This window comes from Salmo trutta, unplaced genomic scaffold (assembly GCF_901001165.1).
Source record: "Salmo trutta unplaced genomic scaffold, fSalTru1.1, whole genome shotgun sequence".
Lineage (NCBI taxonomy): Eukaryota > Metazoa > Chordata > Actinopteri > Salmoniformes > Salmonidae > Salmo > Salmo trutta.
In genome coordinates this window covers 787,079-812,613 of record NW_021822351.1, presented here as the reverse complement: position 1 = coordinate 812,613, position 25,535 = coordinate 787,079, and the positions used below count along the sequence as shown (strand labels likewise).

Below are 25,535 nucleotides of genomic sequence, written 5' to 3'. Positions count from 1 at the left end.
TGATGTGCAGCTGTGTCTAGGTGATGTGCAGCTGTATCTAGGTGATGTGCAGCTGTGTCTAGGTGATGTGTAGCTGTGTCTATGTGTAGCTGTGTCTAGGTGATGTTCAGCTGTGTCTAGGTGATGTGTAGCTGTGTCTAGGTGATGTGTAGCTGTGTCTAGGTGATGTGTCTAGGTGATGCGCAGCTGTGTCTAGGTGATGTGTCTAGGTGATGTGTAGCTGTGTCTAGGTGATGTGTAGATGTATCTAGGTGATGTGCAGCTGTGTCTAGGTGATGTGTAGCTGTGTCTATGTGTAGCTGTGTCTAGGTGATGTGCAGCTGTGTCTAGGTGATGTGCAGCTGTATCTAGGTGATGTGCAGCTGTGTCTAGGTGATGTGTAGCTGTGTCTATGTGTAGCTGTGTCTAGGTGATGTTCAGCTGTGTCTAGGTGATGTGTAGCTGTGTCTAGGTGATGTGTAGCTGTGTCTAGGTGATGTGTCTAGGTGATGCGCAGCTGTGTCTAGGTGATGTGTCTAGGTGATGTGTAGCTGTGTCTAGGTGATGTGTAGCTGTGTCTAGGTGATGTGTCTAGGTGATGTGTAGCTGTGTCTAGGTGATGTGTAGCTGTGTCTAGGTGATGTGTCTAGGTGATGTGCAGCTGGGTCTAGGTGATGTGTCTAGGTGATGTGCAGCTGGATCTAGGTGATGTGTCTAGGTGATGTGTCTAGGTGATGTGTCTAGGTGATGTGCAGCTGTGTCTAGGTGATGTGTAGATGTGTCTAGGTGATGTGTCTAGGTGATGTGTAGCTGTGTCTAGGTGATGTGTCTAGGTGATGTGCAGCTGGGTCTAGGTGATGTGTCTAGGTGATGTGCAGCTGGATCTAGGTGATGTGTCTAGGTGATGTGTCTAGGTGATGTGCAGCTGTGTCTAGGTGATGTGTAGATGTGTCTAGGTGATGTGTCTAGGTGATGTGTCTAGGTGATGTGCAGCTGTGTCTAGGTGATGTGCAGCTGTGTCTAGGTGATGTCCAGCTGTGTCTAGGTGATGTGTAGCTGTGTATAGGTGATGTGCAGCTGTGTCTAGGTGATGTGCAGCTGTGTCTAGGTGATGTGTAGCTGTGTCTAGGTGATGTGTCTAGGTGATGTGCAGCTGTGTCTAGGTGATGTGTAGATGTGTCTAGGTGATGTGTCTAGGTGATATGCAGCTGTGTCTAGGTGATGTGTCTAGGTGATGTGTCTAGGTGATGTGCAGCTGTGTCTAGGTGATGTGTCTAGGTGATGTGTCTAGGTGATGTGTAGATGTGTCTAGGTGATGTGTCTAGGTGATGTGTAGATGTGTCTAGGTGATGTGTCTAGGTGATGTGTAGCTGTGTCTAGGTGATGTGTAGCTGTGTCTAGGTGATGTGTAGCTGTGTCTAGGTGATGTGTAGCTGTGTCTAGGTGATGTGTAGCTGTGTCTAGGTGATGTGTCTAGGTGATGTGTAGCTGTGTCTAGGTGATGTGTCTAGGTGATGTGTAGCTGTGTCTAGGTGATGTGTCTAGGTGATGTGTAGCTGTGTCTAGGTGATGTGTAGCTGTGTCTAGGTGATGTGCAGCTGTGTCTAGGTGATGTGTAGCTGTGTCTAGGTGATGTGTCTAGGTGATGTGTAGCTGTGTCTAGGTGATGTGTCTAGGTGATGTGTAGCTGTGTCTAGGTGATGTGTAGCTGTGTCTAGGTGATGTGTAGCTGTGTCTAGGTGATGTGTCTAGGTGATGTGTCTAGGTGATGTGTAGCTGTGTCTAGGTGATGTGTCTAGGTGATGTGTAGCTGTGTCTAGGTGATGTGTAGCTGTGTCTAGGTGATGTGTAGCTGTGTCTAGGTGAGGTTTAGCTGTGTCTAGGTGATGTGTAGCTGTGTCTAGTGATGTGTCTAGTGATGTGGCAGCTGTGTCTAGGTGATGTGCAGCTGTGTCTAGGTGATGTGTAGCTGTGTCTAGGTGATGTTGTCTAGGTGATGTGCAGCTGTGTCTAGGTGCTGTTCTAGGTGATATGCAGCTGTGTCCTAGGTGGATGTGTCTAGGTGATGTGTCTAGGTGATGTGCAGCTGTGTCTAGGTGATGTGTCTAGGTGATGTGTCTAGGTGATGTGTAGATGTGTCTAGGTGATGTGTCTAGGTGATGTGTAGATGTGTCTAGGTGATGTGTCTAGGTGATGTGTAGCTGTGTCTAGGTGATGTGTAGCTGTGTCTAGGTGATGTGTAGCTGTGTCTAGGTGATGTGTAGCTGTGTCTAGGTGATGTGTAGCTGTGTCTAGGTGATGTGTAGCTGTGTCTAGGTGATGTGTCTAGGTGACGTGTAGCTGTGTCTAGGTGATGTGTCTAGGTGATGTGTAGCTGTGTCTAGGTGATGTGTAGCTGTGTCTAGGTGATGTGCAGCTGTGTCTAGGTGATGTGTAGCTGTGTCTAGGTGATGTGTCTAGGTGATGTGTAGCTGTGTCTAGGTGATGTGTCTAGGTGATGTGTAGCTGTGTCTAGGTGATGTGTCTAGGTGATGTGTAGCTGTGTCTAGGTGATGTGTAGCTGTGTCTAGGTGATGTGTCTAGGTGATGTGTCTAGGTGATGTGTAGCTGTGTCTAGGTGATGTGTCTAGGCGATGTGTAGCTGTGTCTAGGTGATGTGTAGCTGTGTCTAGGTGATGTGTAGCTGTGTCTAGGTGATGTGTCTAGGTGATGTGCAGCTGTGTCTAGGTGATGTGCAGCTGTGTCTAGGTGATGTGTAGCTGTGTCTAGGTGATGTGTCTAGGTGATGTGCAGCTGTGTCTAGGTGATGTGTCTAGGTGATGTGCAGCTGTGTCTAGGTGATGTGTCTAGGTGATGTGTAGCTGTGTTTAGGTGATGTGTAGCTGTGTCTAGGTGATGTGTAGCTGTGTCTAGGTGATGTGTAGCTGTGTCTAGGTGATGTGTAGCTGTGTCTAGGTGATGTGTCTAGGTGATGTGTCTAGGTGATGTGTAGCTGTGTCTAGGTGATGTGCAGCTGTGTCTAGGTGATGTGTAGATGTGTCTAGGTGATGTGTAGCTGTGTCTAGGTGATGTGTAGCTGTGTCTAGGTGATGTCTAGGTGATGTGTAGCTGTGTCTAGGTGATGTGTCTAGGTGATGTGTAGCTGTGTCTAGGTGATGTGTCTAGGTGATGTGTAGCTGTGTCTAGGTGATGTGTAGCTGTGTCTAGGTGATGTGTCTAGGTGATGTGTAGCTGTGTCTAGGTGATGTGTCTAGGTGATGTGTAGCTGTGTCTAGGTGATGTGCAGCTGTGTCTAGGTGATGTGTAGCTGTGTCTAGGTGATGTGTCTAGGTTATGTGTAGCTGTGTCTAGGTGATGTGTCTAGGTGATGTGCAGCTGTGTCTAGGTGATGTGTCTAGGTGATGTGCAGCTGTGTCTAGGTGATGTGTCTAGGTGATGTGCAGCTGTGTCTAGGTGATGTGTCTAGGTGATGTGCAGCTGTGTCTAGGTGATGTGTCTAGGTGATGTGTAGCTGTGTCTAGGTGATGTGTCTAGGTAATGTGTAGCTGTGTCTAGGTGATGTGTCTAGGTGATGTGCAGCTGTGTCTAGGTGATGTGATCTACAGTCTTTGGTTACCGTAGTAATGTGAAATATTATAGGATGTTTGTCCTGACACTTTCTCTCTCTCTCCCCCCCTCAGTGTGTTGTTTCGTGGTTCATAAACGCTGTCATGAGTTCGTCACCTTCTCCTGTCCGGGGGCTGACAAGAACGCATCAGACGTAAGTACTAACTCTCTCTCTTCTTCTCTCTGTGTTTCTGTCATCCTGTTCTCCTCGTAATGGTGATTCATCACTGATATCAACTCATATCCTTCCTCTCTTCATATCTCCCTTCCTCCCTCTCTGTCTCCTCCCTCCCTCTCTCTCTTCATATCTCCCTTCCTCCCTCTCTGTCTCCTCCCTCCCTCTCTCTCTTCATATCTCCCTTCCTCCCTCTCTGTCTCCTCCCTCCCTCTCTCTCTTCATATCTCCCTTCCTCCCTCTCTGTCTCCTCCCTCCCTCTCTCTCTTCATATCTCCCTTCCTCCCTCTCTGTCTCCTCCCTCCCTCTCTCTCTTCATATCTCCATTCCTCCCTCCATATCTCCATTTCTCCCTCCATATCTCCATTTCTCCCTCCATATCTCCATTTCTCCCTCCATATCTCCATTTCTCCCTCCATATCTCCATTCCTCCCTCCATATCTCCATTTCTCCCTCCATATCTCCATTCCTCCCTCCATATCTCCATTTCTCCCTCCATATCTCCATTTCTCCCTCCATATCTCCATTCCTCCCTCCATATCTCCATTTCTCCCTCCATATCTCCATTCCTCCCTCCATATCTCCATTTCTCCCTCCATATCTCCATTTCTCCCTCCATATCTCCATTCCTCCCTCCATATCTCCATTCCTCCCTCCATATCTCCATTCCTCCCTCCCTCTCTTCATATCTCCCTTCCTCCCTCTCTGTCTGGACCCCAGATGTCCTCTCTCGTTCCATTCTCTAATCGTTCCCAGCAGGAAAACCTTCCCCGATAACGCACAACCCTCCCGTAGTATTCCCACCACGTTCCCAACAACGTTTCCATATTATTCCCACCACGTTCCCAACAGCGTTCCCACAGTATTCCCACCACGTTCCCAACAACGTTCCCATATTATTCCCACCACGTTCCCAACAACGTTTCCATATTATTCCCACCACGTTCCCAACAGCGTTCCCACAGTATTCCCACCACGTTCCCAACAGCGTTCCCACAGTATTCCCACCACGTTCCCAACAACGTTTCCACAGTATTCCCACCACGTTCCCAACAACATTTCCATATTATTCCCACCACGTTCCCAACAGCGTTCCCACAGTATTCCCACCACGTTCCCAACAACGTTCCCATATTATTCCCACCACGTTCCCAACAACGTTTCCATATTATTCCCACCACGTTCCCAACAGCGTTCCCACAGTATTCCCACCACGTTCCCAACAGCGTTCCCACAGTATTCCCACCACGTTCCCAACAACGTTTCCACAGTATTCCCACCACGTTCCCAACAACGTTTCCATATTATTCCCACCACGTTCCCAACAGCGTTCCCACAGTATTCCCACCACGTTCCCAACAACGTTTCCATATTATTCCCACCACGTTCCCAACAGCGTTCCCACAGTATTCCCACCTTTCTCCAATGTCCCCCCAGGGAACAATCACAGGGATAAGACAGGCGCTTGGAGCGGGTTGTGTGTTTGTGTTTCGTATGTGTGTGTTTGTTAAATATTGATTATGTAGCCACTGATTAAATGTCTGTTAAATGAGCCTGACATTAATAAAGACAAGGTCAGCACTGACCTGTTCTTCTGGCTGCTCTTGTTTCATGGGTCTGTCTAAAAGAACAGGAGAGGGTCAGTCTCTCTCTCTCTCTCTTTCTCTTTCTGTGTCTCTCTCTCTGTGTCTCTCTCTCTGTGTCTCTCTCTCTCTCGCTCTCTCTCTGTGTTTCTCTCTCTTTCTCTCTCTGTGTCTCTCTCTCTGTGTCTCTCTCTCTGTGTCTCTCTCTCTGTGTCTCTCTCTGTCTCTCTCTCTGTGTCTCTCTCTCTCTCTCTCTCTCTCGCTCTCTCTCGCTCTCTGTGTCTCTTGCTCTCTCTGTGTCTCTCGCTCTATCTCTGTCTCTCGCTCTCTCTCTGTGTCTCTCGCTGTCTTTCTCGCTCTCTCTCGGTCTCTCGCTCTCTTTCTCGCTCTCTCTGTCTCTGTGTCTCTCTCTCTCTCTCTTTCTGTCTCTGTGTGTCTCTTTCTCTCTCTGTGTCACTCTGTGTGTGTGTGTCTCTATCGGTGTCTGTCTGTGGTAAATCAGTGTTGACCATTGCCCTCTCCCCTGTTGACCTCATAAATGAGAGATAATGGAATGTACAACGTGGCACCGCTAGGTTAATCAACTAATAACACACCTCCCTCAACACATACAGTTGAAGTCGGAAGTTTACATACACTAAGTTGACTGTGCCTTTAAACAGCTTGGAAAATTCCAGAAAATGATGTCATGGCTTTAGAAGCTTCTGATAGGCTAATTGACATCATTTGAGTCAATTGGAGGTGTACCTGTGGATGTATTTCAAGGCCTACCTTCAAACTCAGTGCCTATTTGCTTGACATCATGGGAAAATCAAAAGATATCAGGCAAGACCTCAGAAGAAATATTGTAGAACTCCACAAGTCTGGTTCATCCTTGGGAGCAATTTCCAAACGCCTGAAGGTACCACGTTCATCTGTACAAACAATAGTACGCAAGTATAAACACCATGGGACCACGCAGCCGTCATACCCCTCAGGAAGGAGATGCATTCTGTCTCCCAGAGATGAACATACTTTGGTGCGAAAAGTGCAAATCAATCCCAGAACAGCAGCAAAGGACCTTGTGAAGATGCTGGAGGCAACAGGTACAGAAGTATCGATATCCACAGTAAAACGAGTCCTATATCGACATAACCTGAAAGGCCGCTCAGCAAGGAAGAAGCCACTGCTTCAAAACCGCCATAAAAAGGCCAGACTACAGTTTGCAACTGCACCTAGAGACAAAGATTGTACTTTTTGTAGAAATGTCCTCTGGTCTGATGAAACAAAAATCAAACTGTTTGGCCAAATAATGACCATCGTTATGTTTGGAGGAAAAAGAGGGAGGCTTGCAAGCCGAAGAACACCATCCCAACTGTGAAGCACGGGGGTGGCAGCATCATGTTGTGGGGGTGCTTTGCTGCAGGAGGGACTGGTGCACTTCACAAAATAGATGTCATCATGAGGGAGGAAAATTATGTGGATATATTGAAGCAACATCTCAAGACATCAGTCAGGAAGTTAAAGCTTGGTCGCAAATGGGTCTTCCAAATGGACAATGACCCCAAGCATACTTCCAAAGTTGTGGCAAAATGGCTTAAGAACAACAAAGTCAAGGTATTGGAGTGGCCATCACAAAGCCCTGACCTCAATCCCATAGAAAATGTGTGGGCAGAACTGAAAAAGCATGTGCGAGCATGACCTACAAACCTGACTCAGTTACACCAGCTCTGTCAGGAGGAATGGGCCAAAATTCACCCAACTTATTGTGGGAAGCTTGTGGAAGGCTACCCAAAACGTTTGACCCAAGTTAAACAATTTAAAGGGAATGCTACCAAATACTAATTGAGTGAATGTAAGCTTCTGACTCACTGGGAATGTGATGAAAGTGTAACGATCGTCGTTGTAATGATGGTCGGACCAAGATGCAGCGTGGGGTAGGTTAATCATATTTATTAATGATAACCAGCAACAAAACAAGAAAGAGAAACCAACGAAACGTACAGCCCTGTAGGGCTCTACAGCAACAATACAACAAAAACAAGATCCCACAAACAGGTGGGAAAAGGCTGCCTAAATATGATCCCAAATCAGAGACAACGATAGACAGCTGCCTCTGATTGGGAACCATACCAGGCCAACATAGAAATTCAAAAAACTAGAGTACCCACCCTAGTCACACCCTGACCTAACCAACATAGAAATACAACAACTAGAGTACCCACCCTAGTCACACCCTGACCTAACCAACATAGAAATACAACAACTAGAGTACCCCCCCTAGTCACACCCTGACCTAACCAACATAGAAATACAACAACTAGAGTACCCACCCTAGTCACACCCTGACCTAACCAACATAGAGAATAAAACGGCTCTCTATGGTCAGGGCGTGACAGAAAGAAATAAAAGCTGAAATAAATCATTCTCTCTACTATTATTCTGACATTTCACATTAAAATAAAGTGGTGATCCAGGACGTACTGGGCTGTGGAGGCGCACTTGAGGTCTGGAGCGTAGAGCTGGCACAACGTGTCCTGGACAGATGACAACCTTCGCACGGCAAGTGCTGGGAGCTGGCACAGGACGTACCGGGCTGTGGAGGCGCACTGGAGACACGGTGCATAGAACCGGCACACATTGTACCGGAACGATAACACGCTCCTCAGAGCGAGTGCTGGGAGCTGGCACAGGACGTGCAGGGTTGGGGAGGCGTACTGGAGACCTGGTGCGTGGGGCCGGCACAGTCTTCACCAGACGGCTAGCACACTCCTCAGGACGAGTACGGAGAGCTGACTCAGGTGGCATTAAACTGAGGACACGCTCCTTAGGGCGAATGTCGTGCCTCATGCACCAGCACAACAGCTCTCTCATAACTCTCTCCTCCAATTTCCCCATCAACTCCTTAACTGTCTCTAATTCACTTCCTTCACTCCCCTCCAAGTTCACCTTCCTCTCACAGACTGGCTCTGGTTCACACCTCGGCTCCGCTGAACACCCCGTGTGCCCCCCCCCCCATTTTTTGGGGGAGGCTGCCTCTCAGGCTTCCTTCGTGGCCGCGAACCCCGGTGTCGTCGTTGTTGTTGCTCCCTCGCTGCCTCCGCCTGCTTCCATGGCAGGCTTCTGTCTCCTGCCATGAATTCGTCCCACGTCCAGGATGTCCTCCACTCCTGGCTTTGTTCCCAGGCCCAGGATCCCTGCTCCTCCTGGGCATGCTGCTTGGTCCGTGGGTGGTGGGATCTTCTGTAACGATTGTCGTTGTAATGATGGTCGGACCAAGATGCAGCGTGGGGTAGGTTAATCATATTTATTAATGATAACCAGCAACAAAACAAGAAAGAGAAACCAACGAAACGTACAGCCCTGTAGGGCTCTACAGCAACAATACAACAAAAACAAGATCCCACAAACAGGTGGGAAAAGGCTGCCTAAATATGATCCCAAATCAGAGACAACAATAGACAGCTGCCTCTGATTGGGAACCATACCAGGCCAACATAGAAATTCAAAAAACTAGAGTACCCACCCTAGTCACACCCTGACCTAACCAAAATAGAAATACAACAACTAGAGTACCCACCCTAGTCACACCCTGACCTAACCAACATAGAAATACAAAAACTAGAGTACCCACCCTAGTCACACCCTGACCTAACCAACATAGAAATACAACAACTAGAGTACCCCCCCTAGTCACACCCTGACCTAACCAACATAGAAATACAACAACTAGAGTACCCCCCCTAGTCACACCCCGACCTAACCAACATAGAAATACAACAACTAGAGTACCCCCCCCTAGTCATACCCTGACCTAACCAACATAGAAATACAACAACTAGAGTACTCACCCTAGTCACACCCTGACCTAACCAACATAGAAATACAACAACTAGAGTACTCACCCTAGTCACACCCTGACCTAACCAACATAGAAATACAACAACTAGAGTACCCACCCTAGTCACACCCTGACCTAACCAACATAGAAATACAACAACTAGAGTACTCACCCTAGTCACACCCTGACCTAACCAACATAGAAATACAACAACTAGAGTACTCACCCTAGTCACACCCTGACCTAACCAACATAGAAATACAACAACTAGAGTACCCACCCTAGTCACACCCTGACCTAACCAACATAGAAATACAACAACTAGAGTACCCCCCCTAGTCACACCCTGACCTAACCAACATAGAGAATAAAAAGTCTCTCTATGGTCAGGGCGTGACAGAAAGAAATAAAAGCTGAAATAAATCATTCTCTCTACTATTATTCTGACATTTCACATTAAAATAAAGTGGTGATCCTAACTGACCAAAAACAGGGAATTTTTACTTGGATAAAATTTTAGGAATTGTGAAAAACTGAGTTTAAATGTATTTAGCTAAGGTGTATGTAAACTTCCGACTTCAACTCTGTTGTGAGTGACCCACACAAAGAGTATCTCTCTCTCTCTCGCCCTTTCTCATCTGTCTCTCTCTCTCTCCCTCTCATCTGTCTCTCTCTCTCTCCCTCTCATCTGTCTCTCTCTCTCTCCCTCTCATCTGTCTGTCTCTCTCCCTCTCTCTGTCTCCATGTATTCCTTTCTGTATTTTTCTTTTCCCTTCTCTCTGGTTTCTGCTTCTCCCTCCATATAATATTGTTCCCATTCGCATTATGAGTTCCAGGGGTAACAGTCACATGAGTTCCAAGGGTAACAGTCACATTATGAGTTCCAGGGGTAACAGTCACATTATGAGTTCCAAGGGTAACAGTCACATTATGAGTTCCAGGGGTAACAGTAACATTATGAGTTCCAGGGGAGTTATGTTGGATAACAGTCACATTATGAGTTCCAGGGGTAACAGCCACATTATGAGTTCCAGGGATAACAGTCACATTATGAGTTCCAGGGGTAACAGTCACATTATAAGTTCCAGGGGAGTTATGTTGGATAACAGTCACATTATGAGTTCCAGGGGTAACAGTCATATTATGAGTTCCAGTGAGTTATGTTGGATAACAGTCCCATTATGAGTTCCAGGGAGTTATGTTGGATAACAGTCATATTGTGGTCTGACCTTGTTTTTGTTATGGTCATATTGTGGCTACAGAACCTCCCTCCCTCATTCCCTCACTCCCTCTCTCAATTAAATGTAATTCAATTCAAGGGGTTTTATTGTCATGGGAAACACAATTTTACATTGCCAAAGCAAGTGAAATGGATAAACAAAAGTGAAATAAACAATTTTGATAATTAGCGGGTATCGGCCTAATTCAGAGGATATTTTTGTCTAGTTAAATAAAGGTTAAATAAATAAAATATATTTTAGCAAAATTCTGCATGCAGAATCTCAATTTGGTGTTTATCCCATTTTGTGAATTTTTGGTTGTTGAGCGGACCTCAGACCTCACAACCATAAAGGGCATGGGTTCTATGAATGTATTGAAGTATTTTTAGCGAGATCCTAATTGATATGTTGAATTTGATGTTCCTTTTGATGGTGTCCATCCCTCCACCATCTCTCTGTCTCTCTCTCTCCAGGACCCGAGGAGTAAACACAAGTTTAAGGTCCATACCTACTCCAGCCCTACATTCTGTGACCACTGTGGATCTCTACTTTACGGGTTGATACACCAGGGCATGAAATGTGACCGTACGTAGCACTGTGTGTTGCTGTGAGACTGGACATATTGCTGTGTGTGTGTGTGTGTTGCTGTGAGACTGGACATATTGCTGTGTGTGTGTGTGTTGCTGTGAGACTGGACATATTGCTGTGTGTGTGTGTGTGTGTTGCTGTGAGACTGGACATATTGCTGTGTGTGTGTGTGTGTGTGTGTGTGTGTGTGTGTGTGTGTGTGTGTGTGTGTGTGTGTGTGTGTGTGTGTGTGTGTTGCTGTGAGACTGGACATATTGCTGTGTGTGTGTGTGTGTGTGTGTGTGTGTGTGTGTGTGTGTGTGTGTTGCTGTGAGACTGGACATATTGCTGTGTGTGTGTGTGTGTTGCTGTGAGACTACATATTGCTGTGTGTTGTGTGTGTGTGTGTTGTGTGTTAACCCCAGTGTTTATAGCAGAATACATATGTCTCCCAGTAACAGTAGCTGCTGTATGTGATATGTACACCAACCCTGTAAGACAGTGACACCTAGTGGAATACAGCAGCTCTATGGTAGTACCCTGTAACAGCCATAGAACTGGAGAGACATACAGCAGCTCTATGGTAGTACCCTGTAACAGCCATAGAACTGGAGAGACATACAGCAGCTCTATGGTAGTACCCTGTAACAGCCGTAGAACTGGAGAGACATACAGCAGCTCTATGGTAATACCCTGTAACAGCCATAGAACTGGAGAGACATACAGCAGCTCTATGGTAATACCCTGTAACAGCCATAGAACTGGAGAGACATACAGCAGCTCTATGGTAGTACCCTGTAACAGCCATAGAACTGGAGAGACATACAGCAGCTCTATGGTAATACCCTGTAACAGCCATAGAACTGGAGAGACATACAGCAGCTCTATGGTAGTACCCTGTAACAGCCATAGAACTGGAGAGACATACAGCAGCTCTATGGTAGTACCCTGTAACAGCCATAGAACTGGAGAGACATACAGCAGCTCTATGGTAGTACCCTGTAACAGCCATAGAACTGGAGAGACATACAGCAGCTCTATGGTATACCCTGTAACAGCCATAGAACTGAGAGACATACAGCAGCTCTATGGTAATACCCTGTAACAGCCATAGAACTGGAGAGACATACAGCAGCTCTATGGTAATACCCTGTAACAGCCATAGAACTGGAGAGACATACAGCAGCTCTATGGTAGTACCCTGTAACAGCCATAGAACTGGAGAGACATACAGCAGCTCTATGGTAGTACCCTGTAACAGCCATAGAACTGGAGAGACATACAGCAGCTCTATGGTAATACCCTGTAACAGCCATAGAACTGGAGAGACATACAGCAGCTCTATGGTAGTACCCTGTAACAGCCATAGAACTGGAGAGACATACAGCAGCTCTATGGTAATACCCTGTAACAGCCATAGAACTGGAGAGTCATACAGCAGCTCTATGGTAATACCCTGTAACAGCCGTAGAACTGATTGGAGAGACATACAGCAGCTCTATGGTAGTACCCTGTAACAGCCGTAGAACTGGAGAGACATACAGCAGCTCTATGGTAGTACCCTGTAACAGCCATAGAACTGGAGAGACATACAGCAGCTCTATGGTAGTACCCTGTAACAGCCGTAGAACTGGAGAGTCATACAGCAGCTCTATGGTAGTACCCTGTAACAGCCATAGAACTGGAGAGACATACAGCAGCTCTATGGTAATACCCTGTAACAGCCGTAGAACTGATTGGAGAGACATACAGCAGCTCTATGGTAGTACCCTGTAACAGCCATAGAACTGACTGGAGATACATACAGCAGCTCTATGGTAATACCCTGTAACAGCCATAGAACTGATTGGAGAGACATACAGCAGCTCTATGGTAGTACCCTGTAACAGCCATAGAACTGATTGGAGAGACATACAGCAGCTCTATGGTAGTACCCTGTAACAGCCATAGAACTGATTGGAGAGACATACAGCAGCTCTATGGTAATACCCTGTAACAGCCATAGAACTGGAGAGACATACAGCAGCTCTATGGTAATACCCTGTAACAGCCATAGAACTGGAGAGACATACAGCAGCTCTATGGTAGTACCCTGTAACAGCCATAGAACTGACTGGAGAGACATACATACACTGAGTTTACAAAACATTAGGAACACCTTCCTAATATTGAGTTTCACCCCATTTTGCCCTCAGAACAGCCTAACTTCATCGGGTCATGGACTCTACAAGGTGTCTAAGCGTTCCACAGGAATGCTGGACCATGTTGACTCCAATGCTTCCCACAGTTGTGTCAAGTTGGCTGGATGTCTTTTGGCTGGTGGACCATTCTTGATACACACCGGGAAACTGTTGAGTGTGAAAAACCCAGCAACGTGGCAGTTCTTGATACAAACCGGTGCGCCTGGCACCTACTACCTTACTGGCACCTACTACCGTACTGGCACCTACTACCGTACTGGCACCTACTACCGTACTGGCACCTACTACCGTACTGGCACCTACTACCTTACTGGCACCTACTACCTTACTGGCACCTACTACCGTACTGGCACCTACTACCTTACTGGCACCTACTACCGTACTGGCACCTACTACCTTACTGGCACCTACTACCTTACTGGCACCTACTACCGTACTGGCACCTACTACCGTACTGGCACCTACCTTACCCTCTACCTTACTGGCACCTACTACCGTACTGGCACCTACTACCTTACTGGCACCTACTACCGTACTGCACCTACTACCTTACTGGCACCTACTACCGTACTGGCACCTACTACCTTACTGGCACCTACTACAGCTACTGGCACCTACTACCGTACTGGCACCTACTACCGTACTGGCACTACTACCTTACTGGCACCTACTACCGTACTGGCACCTACTACCGTACTGGCACCTACTACCGTACTGGCACCTACTACCGTACTGGCACTACTACCGTACTGGCACCTCTACCTTACTGGCACCTACTACCTTACTGGCACCTACTACTTACTGGCACCTACTACCTTACTGCACCTACTACCTACTGGCACCTACTAACCGTACTGGCACCTACTACCGTACTGGCACCTACTACCGTACTGGCACCTACTACCTTACTGGCACCTACTACCTTACTGGCACCTACTACCGTACTGGCACCTACTACCTTACTGGCACCTACTACCTTACTGGCACCTACTACCGTACTGGCACCTACTACCGTACTGGCACCTACTACCTTACTGGCACCTACTACCGTACTGGCACCTACTACCTTACTGGCACCTACTACCGTACTGGCACCTACTACCGTACTGGCACCTACTACCGTACTGGCACCTACTACCTTACTGGCACCTACTACCGTACTGGCACCTACTACCGTACTGGCACCTACCACCTTACTGGCACCTACTACCTTACTGGCACCTACTACCTACCGTACTGGCACCTACTACCTTACTGGCACCTACTACCGTACTGGCACCTACTACCGTACTGGCACCTACTACCGTACTGGCACCTACTACCGTACTGGCAACTACTACCGTACTGGCACCTACTACCGTACTGGCACCTACTACCGTACTGGCACCTACTACCTTACTGGCACCTACTACCGTACTGGCACCTACTACCGTACTGGCACCTACTACCGTACTGGCACCTACTACCGTACTGGCACCTACTACCGTACTGGCACCTACTACCTTACTGGCACCTACTACCTTACTGGCACCTAACCTACTGCACCTACTACGTACTGGCACCTACTACCTTACTGGCACCCTACTACCGTACTGGGCACCTACTACCGTACTGGCACCTACTACCGTACTGGCACCTACTACCTTACTGGCACCTACTACCGTACTGGCACCTACTACCGTACTGGCACCTACTACCGTACTGGCACCTACTACCTTACTGGACACTACTACCGTACTGGCACCTACTACCGTACTGGCACCTACCTACCTTACTGGCACCTACTACCTTACTGGCACCTACTACCGTTACTGGCACCTACTACCGTACTGGCACCTACTACCGTACTGGCACCTACTACCTTACTGGCACCTACTACCGTACTGGCACCTCCTACCGTACTGGCACCTACTACCGTACTGGCACCTACTACCGTACTGGCACCTACTACCGTACTGGCACCTACCTTACTGACCTAACCGTACTGGCACCTACTACCGTTACTGGCACCTACTACCTTACTGGCCCTACACCTTACTGGCACCTACTACCGTACTGGCACCTACTACCGTACTGGCACCTACTACCGTACTGGCACCTACTACCGTACTGGCACCTACTACCTTACTGGCACCTACTACCGTACTGGCACCTACTACCTTACTGGCACCTACTACCTTACTGGCACCTACTACCTTACTGGCACCTACTACCGTACTGGTACCTACTACCGTACTGGCACCTACTACCTTACTGGCACCTACTACCTTACTGGCACCTACTACCTTACTGGCACCTACTACCGTACTGGCACCTACTACCGTACTGGCACCTACTACCTTACTGGCACCTACTACCGTACTGGCACCTACTACCGTACTGGCACCTACTACCGTACTGTTACCTACTACCGTACTGTTACCTACTACCGTACTGGCACCTACTACCGTACTGGCACCTACTACCGTACTGGCACCTACTACCGTACTGGCACCTACTACCTTACTGGCACCTACTACCTTACTGGCACCTACTACCTTACTGGCACCTACTACCGTACTGGCACCTACTACCGTACTGGCACCTACTACCTTACTGGCACCTACTACCGTACTGGCACCTACTACCGTACTGGCACCTACTACCGTACTGGCACCTACTACCGTACTGGCACCTACTACCGTACTGGCACCTACTACCGTACTGGCACTACTACCTTACTGGCACCTACTACCGTACTGGCACCTACTACCGTACTGGCACCTACTACCTACTGGCACCTACTACGTACTGGCACCTACTACTTACTGGCACCTACTACCTTACTGGCACCCTACTACCTTACTGGCACCTACTACCTTACTGGCACTACTACCTACTGGCCTACACTACTACTATGGCTCCTACTACCTTACTGGCACCTACTACCGTACTGGCACCTACTACCGTACTGGCACCTACTACCGTACTGGCACCTACTACCGTACTGGCACCTACTACCTTACTGGCACCTACTACCTTACTGGCACCTACTACCGTACTGGCACCTACTACCGTACTGGCACCTACTACCTTACTGGCACCTACTACCTTACTGGCACCTACTACCGTACTGGCACCTACTACCTTACTGGCACCTACTACCGTACTGGCACCTACTACCGTACTGGCACCTACTACCGTACTGGCACCCTACTACCGTACTGGCACCTACTACCGTACTGGCACCTACTACCTTACTGGCACCTACTACCTTACTGGCACCTACTACCTTACTGGCACCTACTACCGTACTGGCACCTACTACCGTACTGGCACCTACTACCGTACTGGCACCTACTACCGTACTGGCACCTACTACCTTACTGGCACCTACTACCTTACTGGCACCTACTACCTTACTGGCACCTACTACCGTACTGGCACCTACTACCGTACTGGCACCTACTACCGTACTGGCACCTACTACCGTACTGGCACCTACTCCTACTACTGGCACCTACTACCTTACTGGCACCTACTACCTTACTGGCACCTACTACCGTACTGGCACCTACTACCGTACTGGCACCTACTACCGTACTGGCACCTACTACCGTACTGGCACCTACTACCGTACTGGCACCTACTACCTTACTGGCACCTACTACCGTACTGGCACCTACTACCTTACTGGCACCTACTACCGTACTGGCACCTACTACCTTACTGGCACCTACTACCTTACTGGCACCTACTACCGTACTGGCACCTACTACCTTACTGGCACCTACTACCTTACTGGCACCTACTACCTTACTGGCACCTACTACCTTACTGGCACCTACTACCTTACTGGCACCTACTACCTTACTGGCACCTACTACCGTACTGGCACCTACTACCGTACTGGCACCTACTACCGTACTGGCACCTACTACCTTACTGGCACCTACTACCTTACTGGCACCTACTACCTTACTGGCACCTACTACCTTACTGGCTCCTACTACCTTACTGGCACCTACTACCGTACTGGCACCTACTACCGTACTGGCACCTACTACCGTACTGGCACCTACTACCTTACTGGCACCTACTACCGTACTGGCACCTACTACCTTACTGGCACCTACTACCGTACTGGCACCTACTACCGTACTGGCACCTAACTACCGTTACTGGCACCTACTACCGTACTGGCACCTACTACCGTACTGGCACCTACTACCCTTACGGCCCTACTACCTACTGGCACCTACTACCTTACTGGCACCTACTACCGTACTGGCACCTACTACCTTACTGGCACCTACTACCGTACTGGCACCTACTACCGTACTGGCACCTACTACCGTACTGGCACCTACTACCGTACTGGCACCTACTACCGTACTGGCCCCTACTACCGTACTGGCACCTACTACCTTACTGGCACCTACTACCGTACTGGCACCTACTACCGTACTGGCACCTACTACCGTACTGGCACCTACTACCTTACTGGCACCTACTACCTTACTGGCACCTACTACCGTACTGGCACCTACTACCTTACTGGCACCTACTACCGTACTGGCACCTACTACCGTACTGGCACCTACTACCGTACTGGCACCTACTACCCGTACTGGCACCTACTACCGTACTGGCACCTACTACCGTACTGGCACCTACTACCTTACTGGCACCTACTACCTTACTGGCACCTACTACCTTACTGGCACCTACTACCTTACTGGCACCTACTACCTTACTGGCACCTACTACCGTACTGGCACCTACTACCGTACTGGCACCTACTACCGTACTGGCACCTACTACCGTACTGGCACCTACTACCTTACTGGCACCTACTACCGTACTGGCACCTACTACCGTACTGGCACCTACTACCGTACTGGCACCTACTACCGTACTGGCACCTACTACCTTACTGGCACCTATTACCTTACTGGCACCTACTACCTTACTGGCACCTACTACCGTACTGGCACCTACTACCGTACTGGCACCTACTACCGTACTGGCACCTACTACCGTACTGGCACCTACTACCGTACTGGCACCTACTACCGTACTGGCACCTACTACCTTACTGGCACCTACTACCTTACTGGCACCTACTACCGTACTGGCACCTACTACCTTACTGGCACCTACTACCTTACTGGCACCTACTACCGTACTGGCACCTACTACCTTACTGGCACCTACTACCTTACTGGCACCTACTACCGTACTGGCACCTACTACCGTACTGGCACCTACTACCTTACTGGCACCTACTACCGTACTGGCACCTACTACCTTACTGGCACCTACTACCTTACTGGCACCTACTACCGTACTGGCACCTACTACCGTACTGGCACCTACTACCGTACTGGCACCTACTACCGTACTGGCACCTACTACCGTACCCCGTTCAAAGACACTTAAATAGGTTTCTATCTCATTCACCCTCTGAATGGCACACACACACACACACACACACACACACACACACACACACACACACACACACACACACACACACACACACACACACACACACACACACACACAGACTCCATGTCTTAATGTTTCCAGGCTTAAAGATCCTTCTGTAACCCGTCTCCCCCCTTCATCTACACTGATTTGAAGTGGATTTAACAGGTGACATCAATACGGGATCATAGCTTTCACCTGGTCCGTGTGTCATGGAAACAGCAGGTGTTCTTAATGTTTTGTCCACTCGGTGTCCAGCAGCTCTATGATCATACCCTGTAACACAGTGCCTCCTTGTGGACAGAAACAGGAACTTCAATACATTACATCAAACAATTAAACAAAATCGTGTTTAACTGGCCTCAGATGCTCCATTTAAGATCTGGGTAGATGCAACACAGTGCCCCCCCCCACCTTAAACAGAGACTCTCAGTCAAAGCATGGGCCAAATGTCCACCTCCCATCCCATATTTGAAAAAATCTAAATGATCAGTGATGAAATTCTGCGTCCCGGAAACAAAGTTGCTGGTTAGTCGTTATGGCTACGGTCTGTCCATCAGAGATGGTATACTGTGTTAGACTCTACGGTCTGTCCATCAGAGATGATATACTGTGTTAGAGAGATTCTACGGTCTGTCCATCAGAGATGATATACTGTGTTAGACTCTACGGTCTGTCCATCAGAGATGGTATACTGTATTAGACTCTACGGTCTGTCCATCAGAGATGGTATACTGTGTTAGAGAGAGAGACTCTACGATCTGTCCATCAGAGATGATATACTGTGTTGAGAGACTCTACGGTCTGTCCATCAGAGATGATATACTGTGTTGGAGAGAGACTCTATGGTCTGTCCATCAGAGATGGTATACTGTGTTAGACTCTACGGTCTGTCCATCAGAGATGGTATACTGTGTTAGACTCTACGGTCTGTCCATCAGAGATGGTATACTGTGTTAGAGTGAGAGACTCTACGATCTGTCCATCAGAGATGATATACTGTGTTGGAGAGAGACTCTACGGTCTGTCCATCAGAGATGATATACTGTGTTAGAGAGACTCTACGGTCTGTCCATCAGAGATGATATACTGTGTTGGAGACTCTACGGTCTGTCCATCAGAGATGATATACTGTGTTGGAGACTCTACGGTCTGTCCATCAGAGATGATATACTGTGTTAGAGAGACTCTACGGTCTGTCCATCAGAGATGATATACTGTGTTGAGAGACTCTACGGTCTGTCCATCAGAGATGGTATACTGTGTTGAGAGACTCTACGGTCTGTCCATCAGAGATGGTATACTGTGTTGAGAGACTCTATGGTATGTCCATCAGAGATGGTATACTGTGTTGGAGAGAGACTCTACGGTCTGTCCATCAGAGATGATATACTGTGTTAGAGAGAGACTCTACGGTCTGTCCATCAGAGATGATATACTGTGTTAGAGAGAGAGACTCTACGGTCTGTCCATCAGAGATGATATACTGTGTTGGAGAGAGAGACTCTACGTTCTGTCCATCAGAGATGGTATACTGTGTTGGAGAGAGAGACTCTACGGTCTGTCCATCAGAGACGGTATACTGTGTTAGAGAGAGAGACTCTACGGTCTGTCCATCAGAGATGGTATACTGTGTTGGAGAGAGACTCTACGGTCTGTCCATCAGAGATGATATACTGTGTTGGAGAGAGAGACTCTACGGTCTGTCCATCAGAGATGATATACTGTGTTGAGAGACTCTACGGTCTGTCCATCAGAGATGATATACTGTGTTAGAGAGAGAGACTCTACGGTCTGTCCATCAGAGACGGTATACTGTGTTGGAGAGACTACGGTCTGTCCATCAGAGATGATATACTGTGTTGGAGAGACTCTACGGTCTGTCCATCAGAGATGATATACTGTGTTGGAGAGACTCTACGGTATGTCCATCAGAGATGATATACTGTGTTGGAGAGAGACTCTACGGTCTGTCCATCAGAGATGATATACTGTGTTGGAGAGAGAGACTCTACGGTCTGTCCATCAGAGATGATATACTGTGTTGAGAGGACTAGGCTTAATATCTGTTCTGAAATTCCTGTTTTCTCTTTAATGTTTTCAATGAGGAAAATACATGATTGGAATTTGGTTTGATTTCTGAATTGACTGTAATTTAAATGGAATTGACCCCAACGTGTGTGTGTGTGTGTGTGTGTGTGCGTGTGTGTGCGTGTGTGTGCGTGTGTGTGCGTGTGTGTGTGTGTGTGTGTGTTTCTCTCTCTCTCTCTCTAGATTGTATGATGAACATCCATAAGCGGTGTGTGTCTAACGTTCCCAGTCTGTGTGGAACAGACCACACTGAGAGGAGAGGACGCATCCAGATCACCGCAGATATCAAGGACAACAAACTCACCGTCTACAGTGAGTGTGTATACACACACACACACACAGGAAACACTCCCTGCACCGACTCATTAACCCCCGTGAGTGGTGGATTGACACACCAGTGCGTCAGTCTAAGTTCCATAACAAAAAGAGTCTCTGTTTAAACTAGAGATATCTGTTTGTTTGTTTCTCAATCCACAACATCTGCCAGCGTCTCTCTTCCACATCTGCAGTGAAAGGTGACAGTTAGAGCGATGTTTGTTTAGCAGTCTATGAGACGAATATCGGTCTTCACACGAAAACGTCTGTAGCGTCCGAACAGTTTGACCTACTGAAATACTCTATGGGAAGGGGAGACTCACAGGACCGTGTTCTCCGTTTAGCTCTACGACCCCCACAGGACCGTATTCTCCGTTTAGCTCTACGACCCCCACAGGACCGTATTCTCCGTTTAGCTCTACGACCCCCACAGGACCGTGTTATCTGTTTAGCTCTACGACCCCCACAGGACCGTGTTCTCTGTTTAGCTCTACGACCCCCACAGGACCGTGTTCTCTGTTTAGCTCTACGGCCCCCACAGGACCGTGTTCTCTGTTTAGCTCTACGACCCCCACAGGACCCTGTTCTCCGTTTAGCTCTACGACCCCCACCGGACCGTGTTTTCTGTTTAGCTCTACGACCCCCACAGGACCGTGTTCTCCGTTTAGCTCTACGACCCCCACAGGACCGTGTTCTCTGTTTAGCTTTACGACCCCCACAGGACCGTGTTCTCTGTTTAGCTCTACGGCCCCCACAGGACCGTGTTCTCTGTTTAGCTCTACGACCCCCACAGGACCGTGTTCTCTGTGACCCCCACAGGACCGTGTTCTCTGTTTAGCTCTGCGACCCCCACAGGACCGTGTTCTCTGTTTAGCTCTACGACCCCCACAGGAGGACCGTGTTCTCTGTTTAGCTCTACGACCCCCACAGGAGGACCGTGTTCTCTGTTTAGCTCTACGACCCCCACAGGACCGTGTTCTCTGTTTAGCTCTGCGACCCCCACAGGACCGTGTTCTCTGTTTAGCTCTACGGCCCCCACAGGACCGTGTTCTCTGTTTAGCTCTACGACCCCCACAGGACCGTGTTCTCTGTGACCCCCACAGGACCGTGTTCTCTGTTTAGCTCTGCGACCCCCACAGGACCGTGTTCTCTGTTTAGCTCTACGACCCCCACAGGAGGACCGTGTTCTCCGTTTAGCTCTACGACCCCCACAGGACCGTGTTCTCCGTTTAGCTCTACGACCCCCACAGGACCATGTTCTCTGTTTAGCACCACGACCCCCACAGGACCGTGTTCTCCGTTTAGCTCTGCGACCCCCACAGGTGTCAGGAGACTCATCTGAAGTCTGTACCGTCCATGTGCCAACGATTGTTTGGTAGCGTCCGAACCGTTTGGGCTACAAACTAATGGGAGGCCACTGTGGAAAGGGGAGACTTTCATGAACAGAATGGCCCCCCGAGAATCCCCCCCCCACACACACACACACACACACACACACACACACACACACACACACACACACACACACACACACAAGTACGACCTCCACAAGTGTCACAGGACTCGTCTGAAGGTAACCAGAACCGTTTTTTTTTAAACGAATGTAAGTATAAAGGTAGTTTTGTGCCGACCCAGAAAAAGGGTTAAATATTTCTCCTAGATTTAGGACAGACACTCCGAAACCTTGTTTCTTATGATACATTTTTTTGACTGTCCTTTTTGCTATTTCTGAATGTGTTTCTATGGTCTATAGTCGTAAAGGCCTAAATCTATGATTTATCTATATATTTTCTGGGGGGGTGGTACCTAAAGGGGTCCTACAATTCAGCTAACTGGTATATGGTACGACCATCTTAAACAATTCCATATGTCACCTCAGCACCCCTCCCTCCCCCAACGTCTTAGACCCTGAGGAATTAACAAGCAGGGTGGGGCTTTAAACTGGAGACCTGAGTCTTGTTCGGAGCTGTGTGTGTGTGTGTGTGTGTGTGTGTGTGTGTGTGTGTGTGTGTGTGTGAGTGATGGGGCGGAACTGGAAAGTCCATTATTTGATCAATGACCCAACGATTGACCCACATCTCCGGAACACTCGGCTCACCCAGAGAAGAGAATTGATTGTTCTGTACTGACTAACTAAACTGGTGGTAAGTGTTAACAAATGGAGCATTCAGAACCAAGTAGAGATAGAAAGAGCTGTTTAGAGGGAGAGAGAAGGGGGAGAGAGAGCTGTTCAGGGATAGAGAGGAGGGGTAGAGAGAGACCTGTTCAGGATAGAGAGCTATATAGCTGTTGAGCTAGAGAGAGCTGTGATGCTGTACCCTGGCCTGCTGTGTTACTGTGTTGCTGTACCCTGGCATGCTGTGTTATTGTGTTGCTCTTCCCTGGCCTGCTGTGTTATTGTGTTGCTCTTCCCTGGCCTGCTGTGTTACTGTACCTTGGTCTGCTGTGTTACTGTACCCCTGGACTGCTGTGTTACTGTACCTTGTCCTGCTGTGTTACTGTACCCTGGCCTGCTGTGTAACTGTTACTGTACCTCGGTCTACTGTGTTACTGTACCTCGGCCTACTGTGTTACTGTACCCTGGCCTCCTGTGTAACTGTGTTACTGTACCTCGGCCTACTGTGTTACTGTACCTCGGCCTGCTGTGTAACTGTGTTACTGTACCTCGGCCTGCTGTGTTGCTGTACCCTGGCCTGCTGTGTTGCTGTGCCCTGGCCTGCTGTGTTGCTGTGCCCTGGCCTGCTGTGTTACTGTACCCTGGACTGCTGTGTTGCTGTACCCTGGCCTGCTGTGTTACTGTACCTCGGCCTGCTGTGTTGCTGTACCCTGGCCTGCTGTGTTGCTGTACCCTGGCCTGCTGTGTTACTGTACACTGAATCCTGATTATTGATCTCTGAACAGCAGTAGTGGACAGATGTAGTGGTTCTGGATTGTGTTTGGGGCTAAATAGTTATTGATTTTAAATTCCCCTGCTGGTGGTTTTATTCAACCTGTCAGATATACAAACAGGGATGAATGTTTTCTTCAATCACTCTCATTGAGCAGCCCTCTCTCCATCCTTTCAAAGCAGCAATACAGTAGACAGTTAATTTCATTTGAATTACAGTTTGAGAGAGAGAGAGAGCGCGGTTGAGCTAGAGAGAGAGGGCTGTTGTGGTAGAGAGAGAGAGAGAGCTGTTGTGGTAGAGAGAGAGAGCTGTTGTGGTAGAGAGAGAGAGCTGTTGTGGTAGAGAGAGAGAGCTGTTGTGGTAGAGAGAGAGAGCTGTTGTGGTAGAGAGAGAGAGAGAGAGAGCTGTTGAGCTACAGAGAGACAGCTGTTGTGGTAGAGAGAGAGAGCTGTTGTGGTAGAGAGAGAGAGCTGTTGAGAGAGAGAGAGAGAGAGCTGTTGAGCTAGAGAGAGAGAGAGAGAGAGCTGTTGCGGTAGAGAGAGAGCTGTTGAAGTATAGAGAGAGAGCTGTTGCGGTAGAGAGAGAGCTGTTGCGGTGGAGAGAGCTGTTGAGCTAGAGAGAGAGCTGTTGAGCTAGAGAGAGAGCTGTTGCGGTAGAGAGAGAGCTGTTGAGCTAGAGAGAGAGCTGTTGCGGTAGAGAGAGAGCTGTTGAGCTAGAGCGAGAGAGAGAGCTGTTGCGCTAGAGAGAGAGAGCTGTTGCGGTAGAGAGAGAGAGCTGTTGAGTTTGACAATTTAACTATTTATCTTCTATCCTCCCCCTCTCCCTCCTTTCCTCCCTCCCCCTCTCCCTCCTTTCCTCCCTCCCCTTCTCCATCCTCTCCTCCCCTCACTCCTCCGCTCTCCAGTCCAGGAGGCTTGTAACCTGGTCCCCATGGACCCTAACGGTCTGTCTGACCCCTACGTGAAGCTCAAACTCATCCCCGACCCCAAGAGTGACACCAAGCAGAAGACCAAGACCATCAAGTGTAACCTGAACCCCACCTGGAATGAGACCTTCACATTGTGAGATATCTCTACTCTTTATAATATCTTTGTTACACAGACCATCACATTTAGAGATATATTTCATGTTTATGTCTTTGGTTATAAAAATCAAATGGTGCGATATCTCCTGTGTTTATAAAATCTTTGTTGTAGAACCCTTAGAGTTGGGAGAGCTCTAGACTTGACATTATCTTTTTTTTAAAGGAGATCCAGGCAACACAGATAAACATACAGTAGGAAAGGTTGTTTTGCACTTTGTTTCTCTTCCTCCTCCCTTCTGTAGTGCTGTGATGGAGTCTGATAAGATCTCTGATCTGTCTGGTGTGTCGTCTCTGTTGGTCATCAGTAGTTAGCTGGTTGTAGTTGACCGGTACCACATCATCAGTAGTTAGTTGGTTGTAGTTGACCGGTACCACATCATCAGTAGTTAGTTGGTTGTAGTTGACCGGTACCACATCATCAGTAGTTAGTTGGTTGTAGTTGATCGGTACCACATCATCAGTAGTTAGCTGGTTGGTTGTAGTTGACCGGTACCACATCATCAGTAGTTAGCTGGTTGTAGTTGACCGGTACCACAT

At 48.3% G+C, this 25,535-nt stretch overlaps 1 protein-coding gene across 2 annotated transcripts in view; it reads left to right on the top strand.

Moving 5' to 3' along the window:
- LOC115181935 (protein kinase C beta type) overlaps window positions 1–25,535 on the top strand; it is a 91,207-nt gene that overhangs the window by 27,600 nt on the left and 38,072 nt on the right. For both annotated transcript variants that reach the window (XM_029743629.1, XM_029743630.1), the window contains exons 3-6: window positions 3,660–3,739; window positions 10,857–10,968; window positions 20,895–21,023; window positions 24,819–24,975. In XM_029743629.1, coding sequence (XP_029599489.1) covers window positions 3,660–3,739; window positions 10,857–10,968; window positions 20,895–21,023; window positions 24,819–24,975 — 478 coding nt within the window. The remainder of the gene's footprint in view (window positions 1–3,659; window positions 3,740–10,856; window positions 10,969–20,894; window positions 21,024–24,818; window positions 24,976–25,535) is intronic.